Genomic DNA, 12,634 nt, shown 5'->3' on the forward strand with positions numbered 1-12,634 from the left:
TTAACAGTGAACACATTGTCTCCCTGTCCAACACACACACACACACACACACGTGTCCTCAATAACACCCTCCTAACAGTGGGCTCTAGGTTTAATGGTATGACTGAGGATCAGGATCAGTATAACTACATTACAACAGCTGAGCCTACCGCAGGTTAAATAGGAGGGGACTGGTGTGTGTATACAGCAGAGAGGAGAGGAGGGTAAATCACAGCAGAGAGGAGAGGAGGGTAAATCACAGCAGAGAGGAGAGGAGGGTAAATCACAGTAGAGAGGAGAGGAGGGTAAATCACAGCAGAGAGGAGAGGAGGGTAAATCACAGCAGAGAGGAGAGGAGGGTAAATCACAGTAGAGAGGAGAGGAGGGTAAATCACAGCAGAGAGGAGAGGAGGGTAAATCACAGCAGAGAGGAGAGGAGGGTAAATCACAGTAGAGAGGAGAGGAGGGTAAATCACAGCAGAGAGGAGAGGAGGGTAAATCACAGCAGAGAGGAGAGGAGGGTAAATCACAGCAGAGAGGAGAGGAGGGTAAATCACAGTAGAGAGGAGAGGAGGGTAAATCACAGCAGAGAGGAGAGGAGGGTAAATCACAGCAGAGAGGAGAGGAGGGTAAATCACAGCAGAGAGGAGAGGAGGGTAAATCACAGCAGAGAGGAGAGGAGGGTAAATCACAGTAGAGAGGAGAGGAGGGTAAATCACAGCAGAGAGGGAGAGGAGGGTAAATCACAGCAGAGAGGAGAGGAGGGTAAATCACAGCAGAGAGGAGAGGAGGGTAAATCACAGCAGAGAGGAGAGGAGGGTAAATCACAGCAGAGAGGAGAGGAGGGTAAATCACAGGACAGTAGAGAGGAGAGGAGGGTAGTTTATTCATGGCTTCAGTAGTCAGTATCAGGGCAGGGTAGTTTCAGCAGGAGGAAGGCTCAGTCTGCCTTGAAGCTAAAACCACTGGAGAAGATCCTCAAAACTTCAACATGCCTGCCAACACCAAACGCCATCTCCTCCATTCAAATCAAAATACAAGAGCTAGTTTGCTAGCAAGTTTTTAGCTAAAGGTCTTAATGACGGTGAAGCATCAGTTACGCTAATCCATAGAGATAGACTAATCATTATAGCGTCTGTGACAGCATGGGCAGCGCCATTCAGAAGTAGTACATTTTCTTTTTCACAATTGGCTGATCCCTCCTGATGACCCAATTAGACATGACTCCGATTGGCTGATCCCTCCTGATGACCCAATTAGACATGACTCCGATTGGCTGATCCCTCCTGATGACCCAATTAGACATGACTCCGATTGGCTGATCCCTCCTGATGGACCCTATGAAGTTGGAAGTCCCACCCAGTTGACTACATTAAAATGGTGGAAGTCCTCAATGGCGCTGCCCATGATAATACGGCCTCTATCATCATATTTTTTTTAACCTCAATTTTAACATATTCTCCTGCAACCTACCCAATGTGGTACGGATCTGCTATTTTCTATACTTTAGAACCGGAACCCCCATCAGAAGCTAGCCAGCTAACTAGCTAACTAGCTAGTAGTCAGCTAGCCACAGCTAGCGGTCATCAGCTAACCTTTAGCCTGGTCAACTCCTGCCAGTCTGCACAGCGCGATTCAACCCAGAGCATACCGGATTGCCTTTTCTCCACATGTCTGGATTCCTACCGCAAGCTCTGAACCTTTTCACCTGGATCATCGCAGCTAGCTAGTTGCTATCCGAGTGGCTACCTCCTGGCTAAGGTCTCTGTCCCGAAACAAGCACCAATTAGCCTGGAGCAAGCCTGTGCTAGGCCCATCTCCCGGCTAGCTGAAGAGGTCCATCAGCCACTCCTTCGGCTACAATACCGATTTTGCCAATTGGCCTGGACCCCTTTTGTCTTCAACCAGGATCTCAGCAATCACTGCCTCATTGCCTGCGTCCGTAATGGGTCTGAGGTCAAACGACCACCTCTCATCACTGTCAAACGCTCCCTAAAACACTTCTGCGAGCAGGCCTTTCTAATCGACCTGGCTGGGGTATCCTGGAATGACATTGACCTCATCCCGACAGTAGAGGATGCCTGGTTATTCTTTAAAAGTGCCTTCCTCATCATCTTAAATAAGCATGCCCCATTCAAAAAATGTAGAACTAAGAACAGATATAGCCCTTGGTTCACTCCAAACCTGACTGCAATTGATCAGCACAAAAACATCCTGTGGCATACTGCATTAGCATTGAATAGCCCCAGCGATATGCAACTTTTCAGGGAAGTTAGGAACCAATATACACAGGCAGTTAGGAAAGCAAAGGCTAACTTTTTCAAACAGAAATTAGCATCCTGTAGCACAAACTCCAAAAAGTTCTGGGACACTAAAGTCCATGGAGAATAAGGGCACCTCCTCCCAGCTGCCCACTGCTCTGAGGCTAGGAAACACTGTCACCACCGATAAATCCACAATAATTGAGAATTTCAATAAGCATTTTTCTACAGCTGGCCATGCTTTCCACCTGGCTACCTCAACCCTGGCCAATCCTCCCCCATTTCTCCTTCACCCAAATCCAGATAGCTGATGTTCTGAAAGAGCTACAAAATTTGGACCCCTACAAATCAGCCGGGCTAGACAATCTGGACCCTCTTTCTAAAATTATCCGCCGCAATTGTTGCATCCCCTATTACTAGCCTGTTCAACCTCTCTTTCGTATCATCTGAGATCCCCAAAGATTGGAAAGCTACCGCGGTCAACCCTCTCTTCAAAGGGGGAGACACTCTAGACCCAAGCTCTTACAGACCTATATCTATTCTACCCTGCCTTTCTAAAATCTTTGAAAGCCAAGTTAACAAACAGATCACCGACCATTTCGAATCCCACCGTACCTTCTCCGCTATGCAATTTGGTTTCCGAGCTGGTCATGGGTGCACCTCAGCCACACTCAAGATCCTAAACGATATCATAACCGCCATCAATAAAATACAATACTGTGCAGCTGTATTCATCGACCTGGCCAAGGCTTTTGACTGTCAGTCACACATTCTCTTCGGCAGACTCAACAGCCTTGGTTTCTCAAATGATTGCCTCGTCTGCTTCACCAACTACTTCTCAGATAGAGTTCAGTATGTCAAATCGGAGGGCCTGTTGTCTGGACCTCTGGCAGTCTCTATGGGGGTGCCACAGGGTTCAATTCATGGGCCGACTCTTTTCTCTGTATACATCAATGATGTCACTCTTTCTGCTGGTGATTTTCTGATCCACCTCTAGGCATCTCTCCTTCCGTGGCCTCCAACTGCTCTTAAATGATAGTAAAACTAAATGCATGCTCTTCAACCGATCACTGCCCGCACCTGCCCGTCCGTCCAGTATCACTACTCTGGACGGTTCTGACTTAGAATATGTGGACAACTACAAATACCTAGGTGTCTGGTTAGACTGTAAACTCTCCTTCCAGACTCACATTAAGCGTCTCCAATCCAAAATTAAATCTAGAATCGGCTTCCTATTTCGTAACAAAGCATCCTTCACTCATGCTGCCAAACATACCCTCGTAAAACTGACCATCCTACCGATCCTTGACTTCGGTGATGTCATTTACAAAATAGCCTCCAACACTTTACTCAGCAAATTGGATGTAGTCTATCACAGTGCCATCCGTTTTGTCACCAAAGCCCCATATACTACCCACCACTGCGACCTGTATGCTCTCGTTGGCTGGCCCTCGCTACATATTTGTTACCAAACCCACTGGCTCCAGGTCATCTATAAAAGTATTTGATAGGTAAAGCCCCACCTTAACTCAGCTCACTGGTCACCATATCAGCACCCACGATCTCCAGCAGGTATATTTCACTGGCCACCCCCAAAGCCAATTCCTTACCTCCCTTATCTTACCTCATTTGCACACACTGTATATAGACTTTTCTATTGTATTATTGAATGTATGTTTGATTATTCCATGTGTAACTCTGTGTTGTTGTTTATGTCACACTGCTTTGCTTTATCTTGGCCAGGTCGCAGTTGTAAATGAGAACTTGTTCTCAACTGGCCTACCTGGTTAAATAAAGGTGAAATAGATTAGATTAATTTTGGTGCTGTCCAATACACAATATCTCCCATTTCTCTCTCTCACATCTCAAGGTTGACGTCTATTCTGTCAGTTCAGCATTAACAGATGATGATGTGTCACAAGGACATTCTCTCAGCATTACACACACACACACACACACACACACACACACACACACACACACACACACCACAGCAGACACACCACAGCAGACACACCACAGCAGACACACACACACACACACACACCACAGCAGACACACACACACACCACAGCAGAGACACACACACACACACACACACACACACCAGCTGATTTGTTCCACCACAGGTAATGGAACACTCCTAACTAATTGATGAGGACTGACGCTGGAGGCTAGTGGTGTGTGTGTCTGTGTGTGTGTGTGTGTGTGTGTGTCTGTGTGTACAAAGTACAAAGTACAGTGTGTTTGTGTTTCCAGTCCCTATTCAAATGGCGCCTAACTTATCAGTCTGTCACTATCACTTTATGTCCAGCAATGAGTGTGTCAATAACGTACTGACTACTAACTACTGATGACTGACTACTGACTACTGATGACCGACTACTGATGACCGACTACTGATTATCTCTTCCCCTACTGTATTTATTTATTTATTTAATTTGCTCCTTTGCACCCCATTATTTCTATTTCTACTTTGCACTTTCTTCTACTACAAATCTACCATTCCAGTGTTTTACTTGCTATATTGTATTTACTTTGCCACCATGGTATTTATTGCCTTTACCTCCCTTATCTCACCTCATTTGTTCACATTGTATATAGACTTATTTTTCTACTGTATTATTGACTGTAAGTTTGTTTTACTCCATGTGTAACTCTGTGTTGTTATATGTTGTCGAACTGCTTTGCTTTATCTTGGCCAGGTCACAGCTGTAAATGAGAACTTGTTCTCAACTAGCCTACCTGCTTAAATAAAGGTAAAATAAATGTAAAAATAAAATAAAATACAATGTAGCGAATAGAGAACTTAACTTACAGAGCCAAGTGACTTCAGAAGTGCCTGGAACTTCCCGAAATAACCCACTGCTAAGGGGCATTTAGTCTCACAGTCCAGCTGTCTGCCCTGTCTGTCTGTCTGTCTGTCTGTCTGCCTGTCTGCCTGTCTGCCTGTCTGCTGAAAAACGTGAGCCACGTCACAAAGGGCCTACCGGGATATTTAAGCGATCTGCAGTTTTTACTGCTACTGGCTGCAGGACAAACATGCATTTAATACATGCAATTATGTAGGCGACTTATTGGGGCTCCCGAGTGGCGCTGCATCTCAGTGCTAGCAGGCGTCACTACCAGACACCCTGGTTCGAATCCAGGCTGTATCACAACCGTCCGTGATTGGGAGTCCCATAGGGCGTCGCACAATTGGCTCAGTGTCACCCGGGTTTGTCCGTCATTGTAAATAAAATGTGTTTTTTAGGCCCAAGACAGACACACAGAATGTCAAGGACAGAGCGATAAGGAAGTAGTCTGTCTGTGTGTCTGTAAGAAACAGTAGACTATTGTGATAACTTAATGAAGGGTGTAAACTTAATTGTAACTCTGACACAATAGACTATTTATTTTCTAACTAGCTAATTTACTTCCAGGACATATCCACGGCAACCGTTACGGTCATATAACGTAATCTTCCGCGAGGTAACTATGCAACACACTATGCAACACGGTGTAATAGGATAGCCCGTGTCCAGATAATGTCCATATAAACGCATTGGGTGTGAGAAATGCGCTTTACAAATGAAATGTAATATTATTATTATTAAAATTAGGTTACACAACGAGTCAACAACATAAATAACCTTTTGTAGCCTACTTCCGTCTTGAGCAATAATGAGAGTATCTAAACCAAGAGTAATGCAGGCGAGAACACGGCCGTAGTTTAACATACATCATCATCATCATCATCCGAGTATCATAACCCATGTCACATTCCCTCCTCTTCCTCACCTCGTCGTCGGCGTTATTCCCAGGTCCATTCCCGACGTGGGCCATGGTTAGCTGGGGAGAAGGCGAGCAGCAAAGCCACTAAAGGACTGGAACTGTTAACAAAGTTAGGGGTTTAACAAAAGACTAGTTAATCATTAGGTCCGAAAATTATTTCGTTTTAGTCCAGCTCTCTCTCTCTCGGTGGTGAGTGTCTCCGTTTCTGTTCAGACAGAAAATCCAGTTGGAGTGTTTTTTTCCTGGACGGTTCGGTGTTTAGCCAGCTGCTGCTTTCCTTCCACCTTCCTTTAACGGGATACACACTCCCAAGGAACGGTCAACACCGGTCCGCCTTCCTCCAACACAATAGAAAAACCTTTTCCACCGGGCCAGCCCAGTCCATCCTGACTACACAGCCTTCCTCCGGTCAATCACGGAGACAACGAGAGTCTTCTCCAGGTGTCACGTCAGCAGTCAAGAAACTGAAACAGGATATAAAGCAGCGCGTAACCGGCCGTTGAGATATCAACAACCCCGGTAAAACGCCGGTATTAAACCTATTTGTAGCAATCCGCGCTTTGTTCACTCTCTACTGCATATAGACTAGTCTAGTAGAGAATTCATTTATATATGTAAATCTGTCCTTCTTATTTGAACGTTTATTCAGCCTAGACAAAAATAGGCCCAGAGAGGACAGTCTCGCCTATAGACTATAGTAATCTTTGCCGTGGCCCAGTTACGTGCTTCTGGGTTGTGATGTTCTAGTATCGAATCAACTGTAGACTTTGGAAGCGATCATTTCATTTGAATAATAATATGACTCGAGTCCAAAACAAGCGACGCACCACGACGCGCATGTGGATCCGCTGTGTCTTTATTTATTTGTTTTACGCAGAGAGGGGGGGTGGCCTGGGTATCAATTCAGATGAATAGTCACGCACAAAATCATATTTTATAAATGCCAGTTAATTATGATCCATAATTTAAAAAAAATACAGGTCCTAGGATAAGAAGCGGGTTACAGTCCTTATTCCATCGGTGCCTGAATGATACCCTATGGGTGTTGTTGTACCCTAATAAGTAATGAAAAATGGAAAAAAAATGTACCGGATTAATATTGGTATTTTCACTGTGTGCGCACTGCGCGGAAAATTGTTCTTGCTATGTGGCAAATATAAATCGCTCCTCCCCTCCCACTAGTCAGTGGTCCTCTTCACATGCACCACCCAAAGACAGCCACTAGAGAGAGGCAAGGCGCTCTCACTTCCTCTAAGCACCTGGAGAGAGACAGAGAGAGGGAGAACGATCTCATCCTGGAATATACAAGGTCTGAGGTCATCTGCCTTTGGTAGGTTTCTAAATTACTTTTACACTACTTTCTACACTACTAAAGCGCAGGAACCCAGACTTAAATCAAAGAAATGGGAAAATACAGACATTGTCATCCTACAAGAAACATGGTATAAAGGAGACGGACCCACTGGTTTCCCTCTAGGTTACAGAGAGCTGGTAGTCCCATCCACCACACTACCAGGTGGTATAAAGGAGATGGGCCCACTGGTTGCCCTCTAGGTTACAGAGAGCTGGTAGTCCCATCCACCAAACTACCAGGTGGTATAGAGGAGACGGACCCACTGGTTGTCCTCTAGGTTACAGAGAGCTGGTAGTCCCATCCACCACACTACCAGGTGGTATAGAAGAGATGGACCCACTGGTTGCCCTCTAGGTTACAGAGAGCTGGTAGTCCCATCCACCACACTACCAGGTGGTATAGAGGAGATGGGCCCACTGGTTGCCCTCTAGGTTACAGAGAGCTGGTAGTCCCATCCACCACACTACCAGGTAGGTGGTATAGAGGAGACGGACCCACTGGTTGTCCTCTAGGTTACAGAGAGCTGGTAGTCCCATCCACCACACTACCAGGGTGGTATAGAGGAGACGGACCCACTGGTTGCCCTCTAGGTTACAGAGAGCTGGTAGTCCCATCCACCACACTACCAGGTGGTATAGAAGAGATGGACCCACTGGTTGCCCTCTAGGTTACAGAGAGCTGGTAGTCCCATCCACCACACTACCAGGTGGTATAGAAGAGATGGACCCACTGGTTGCCCTCTAGGTTACAGAGAGCTGGTAGTCCCATCCACCACACTACCAGGTAGGTGGTATAGAGGAGACGGACCCACTGGTTGTCCTCTAGGTTACAGAGAGCTGGTAGTCCCATCCACCACACTACCAGGTGGTATAGAGGAGACGGACCCACTGGTTTCCCTCTAGGTTACAGAGAGCTGGTAGTCCCATCCACCACACTACCAGGTGGTATAGAGGAGATGGACCCACTGGTTACCCTCTAGGTTACAGAGAGCTGGTAGTCCCATCCACCACACTACCAGGTGGTATAGAGGAGATGGACCCACTGGTTGTCCTCTAGGTTACAGAGAGCTGGTAGTCCCCATCCACCACACTACCAGGTGGTATAGAGGAGATGGACCCACTGGTTGTCCTCTAGGTTACAGAGAGCTGGTAGTCCCATCCACCACACTACCAGGTGGGTGGTATAGAGGAGACGGACCCACTGGTTGTCCTCTAGGTTACAGAGAGCTGGTAGTCCCATCCACCACACTACCAGGTGGTATAGAGGAGATGGACCCACTGGTTGTCCTCTAAGTTACAGAGAGCTGGTAGTCCCATCCACCACACTACCAGGTGGGTGGTATAGAGGAGACGGACCCACTGGTTGTCCTCTAGGTTACAGAGAGCTGGTAGTCCCATCCACCACACTACCAGGTGGGTGGTATAGAGGAGATGGACCCACTGGTTGTCCTCTAGGTTACAGAGAGCTGGTAGTCCCATCAACCACACTACCAGGTGGTATAGAGGAGATGGACCCACTGGTTGCCCTCTAGGTTACAGAGGTAGTCCCATCCACCACACTACCAGGTGGGTGGTATAGAGGAGACGGACCCACTGGTTGCCCTCTAGGTTACAGAGGTAGTCCCATCCACCACACTACCAGGTGGGTGGTATAGAGGAGACGGACCCACTGGTTGTCCTCTAGGTTACAGAGAGCTGGTAGTCCCATCCACCACACTACCAGGTGGGTGGTATAGAGGAGACGGACCCACTGGTTGTCCTCTAAGTTACAGAGAGCTGGTAGTCCCATCCACCACACTACCAGGTGGGTGGAATAGAGGAGACGGACCCACTGGTTGTCCTCTAGGTTACAGAGAGCTGGTAGTCCCATCCACCACACTACCAGGTGTGAAACAGGGAAGAGACTCAGGGGGGATGCTAATCTGGGATAGAGCAGACCTTACCCAATCTATTAAATTAATCAAAATAGGAACATTATACATTTGGCTAGAAATTAATAAGGATTTTCTCAACAGAGAAAAATGTCCTCCTGTGTACTACCTATGTCCTCCCAATAGAATCCCCATACTTTAATGAGGACAGCTTCTCCATCCTAGAGGGGGAAATAAATCATTTCCAGGCCCAGGGACATGTACTAGTCTGTGGCGACCTAAATGCCAGAACTGGACAAGAACCCGACACCCTCAGCACACAGGGGGGACAAACACCTACCTGGAGGTGACAGCATTCCCTCCCCCATATGCCCCCCTAGACACAACTACGACAACATAACCAACAAAAATGGGTCACAACTCCTGCAGCTCTGTCGGACGCTGGGTCTGTATATAGTCAATGGTAGGCTTCGAGGTGGACTCCTACGGTAGGTACACCTATAGCTCATCTCTAGGCAGTAGTACTGTAGACTACTTTATCACTGACCTCATAAGACAGACCACGTATTCACCCTGCACACCCTAATTCACAACACAAAACACAACCAAAGTCTTCTCAATTTTGACGAGGGTTCTAGAACAGTCTGCAGCACTCTAGAACCGGAAGTCAAATGTCTACTGTTTGCTGATGATCTGGTGTTTCTGTCCCCAACCAAGGAGGTCCTACAGCAGCACTTAGATCTTCTGCACAGATTTGGGCCCTGACAGTTCATCTACCTTAGCCTAAACATCAACGCCACAGGTAACTTCCACAAAGCTGTGAACGATCTGAGAGACAAGGCAAGAAGGACCTTCTACGCCATCAAAATTAACATTTACAGCCTACCGAGTGGCACAGTGGTCTAAGGCAGTGCATCGTAGTGCTGGCTGTGCCACTAGAGATTCTGGGTTCGAGTCCAGACTCTGTCGCAGCTGGCCGCGACCGGGAGACCCATGGGATGGCGCACAATCAGCCCAGCGTTGGCCGGCAGGGATGTTAATCTCGCTCTAGCGACTCCTGTGGCGGGCCGGGCCGGGGGACACAGTCACCAGGTGTACGGTGTTTCCTCCGACATGTTGGTGCGGCTGGCTTCCGGGTTGGATGGGCATTTTGTCAAGAAGCAGTGCGGCTTGGTTGGGTCGTGTTTCGGAGGACGCACGGCTCTCGACCTTCATCTCTCCCCAGTCCGTACAGGAGTTACAGCGATGGAACAAGACTGTAACTACCAATTGGATACACATGAAATTGGGTAAAAAAATATTTTTAAAAAGGAACATAAAATTCGACATACCAATTAGGATCTGGCTAAAAATACTTGAATCAGTTACAGAACCCATTGCCCTTTATGGTTGTGAGGTCTGGGGTCCGCTCACCAACCAAGAATTCACAAAATGGGACAAAACACCAAATTGAGACTGCATGAAGAATTCTGCAAAAATATCCTCTGGGTAAAACAGCAAATAATGCATGCAGTTCATAATTAGGACGATTCCCGCCAATTATTAAAATCCAGAAAATAGCAATTCAATTCTACAACCTGCTATAACTGGATTCAACAAAGCCTTCACCTACAAAGAGATGAACCTGGAGAAGAGTCCCCACAGAGCCCCAGGACAGCAACACAATTAAACCCAACCAAATCATGAGAAAACAAAAAGATAATTACTTGAAACATTGGAAAGAATTAACAAACAGAGCAAACTATACTGCTATTTGGCCCTAAACAGAGAGTACACAGTGGCAGAATACCTGACCACTGTGACTGACCCCAAATGAAGGAACGCTTTGACTATGCACAGACTCAGTGATCATAGCCTTGCTATTGAGAAAGGCCGCTGTAGGCAGACCTGGCTCTCAAGAGAAGACAGGCTATGTGCAACACTGCCCACAAAATGAGGTGGAAACTGAGCTGTACTTCCTAACCTCCTGCCAAATGTATGACCATATTAGAGACACATATTTCCCTCAGATTACACAGATCCACAAAGAATGAAAGTGAAAGTAAAATACCACAGTTAAGTGAAATACCACAGTGTGCCATCACAGCAGCAAGATGTGTGACCTGTTGCCCTTTTTAGAAACGTTTTAACCGAATCGACGGAATTAATACACACCGGATCCCACCGAGAGATAACTAACAGTCAGCGTGTAGTCGGAGTGCGTTGCGTTCAGAGCGCACACCATATATATATAATTCATTCTCGCATCTGTGCTCTCTCTCTCTCTAGCCTTTTTCCCATTCACTTGCGAACTTCTGTGCAAAATACAACAACTGCCTGGGGACCAGCTGTGTGGTTGGGTTTTTGTGGGTTTTCACACTTTATGTAGGTGTCATAACCAGCCATAAAATAATGTAAATGTGTCACAACAGGTCTAACTAGGGGTCATGACAGTGTTATGGCAATATAACAGGTTATGACCGTGTCATAACGTACTATGACGCTGGGTGTCAAGTGTTACACACTTTTTATTAAATTGACTTTTTCCCAGTTGCTTTGGCAAAGTTAACATGTGTTTCCCATGCTAATAGTTTAGCGCGAACAAGAGCTGCCATAGGTTACCCAGCATCTCATCTGGTAGTCTGTCTTGACTGCATCAAATGTATGTTAAGAAGCTAGTCACCGACAGTAGCCAGCTAATGTAGCCAGATAGGTAGCTAATTTAGCAAGTCTAATTCAGTCCATTTTGCTGTGCTTCTCATCCTTGTCTACAACAACTCCATTCGTATTCCCGAGTGGCGCAGCGGTTTAAAACACTGCATCTCTGTGCTAGAGGCTTTCCTGGTTCGAATCCAGGCTGTATCACAACCAGCCGTGATTGGGAGTACCATAGGGCGGCACATAATTGGCCCAGCGGCGTCCGGATTTGTCCGGTGTAGGACGTCATTGTAAATAAGAATGTATTCTTAACTGACTGGCCTAGTTAAAACAAAGGTAACATATTAAAACAGCCCACACGTCATTTTAATTCCATGTTGTATCTATTAGAAATCTCCCGCTACACACCGCGCCGCCTCAGACGCCGCCTCAGACGCTGTTTCCGCTTCGATTGACCGACAACAAGCTACAGGTGTTTAACGGGTGTAGGCTACTTATTGGCCACCCTCATAAAAACTGTCCTAAAATATCAAATGTAAATGTTATGTAGAAATGTCACACAATTGTATTACATTTTTATTTGTTTAGACAAAAGCATTTTTCATTGAAATAGGCCTATTTGTATTCCTTAAATTAAAAAATACACTAGCAAGTTATAGATTACCTAACGTCCGTTCAGATAACCGTGTCCGTCCCGAATCTCATTTTATGTAGAACGGTTTATTGACCAACAGTGTAACCTGAATTAATACTCATTAA

The 12,634-nt window shown here is 46.3% G+C and overlaps 1 protein-coding gene across 2 annotated transcripts in view; it reads right to left on the reverse strand.

The window, feature by feature from the left end:
- Positions 1-7,125, reverse strand: part of ttc39b (tetratricopeptide repeat domain 39B) — a 67,942-nt gene extending 60,817 nt beyond the window's left edge. Inside the window, exon 1 of one of the 2 annotated variants that reach the window (XM_045713752.1) lies at positions 6,021-7,125. In XM_045713752.1, the coding sequence (XP_045569708.1) occupies positions 6,021-6,065 (45 nt within the window). In that variant the 5' untranslated portion in view covers positions 6,066-7,125. Of the gene's footprint in view, positions 1-5,058; positions 5,078-6,020 lie in introns of those variants that run through there. The other variant, XM_045713753.1, reaches the window with a different exon arrangement.
- Between the last annotated feature and the right edge of the window lie 5,509 nt (positions 7,126-12,634).

This window comes from Salmo salar, unplaced genomic scaffold (assembly GCF_905237065.1).
Source record: "Salmo salar unplaced genomic scaffold, Ssal_v3.1, whole genome shotgun sequence".
NCBI lineage: Eukaryota > Metazoa > Chordata > Actinopteri > Salmoniformes > Salmonidae > Salmo > Salmo salar.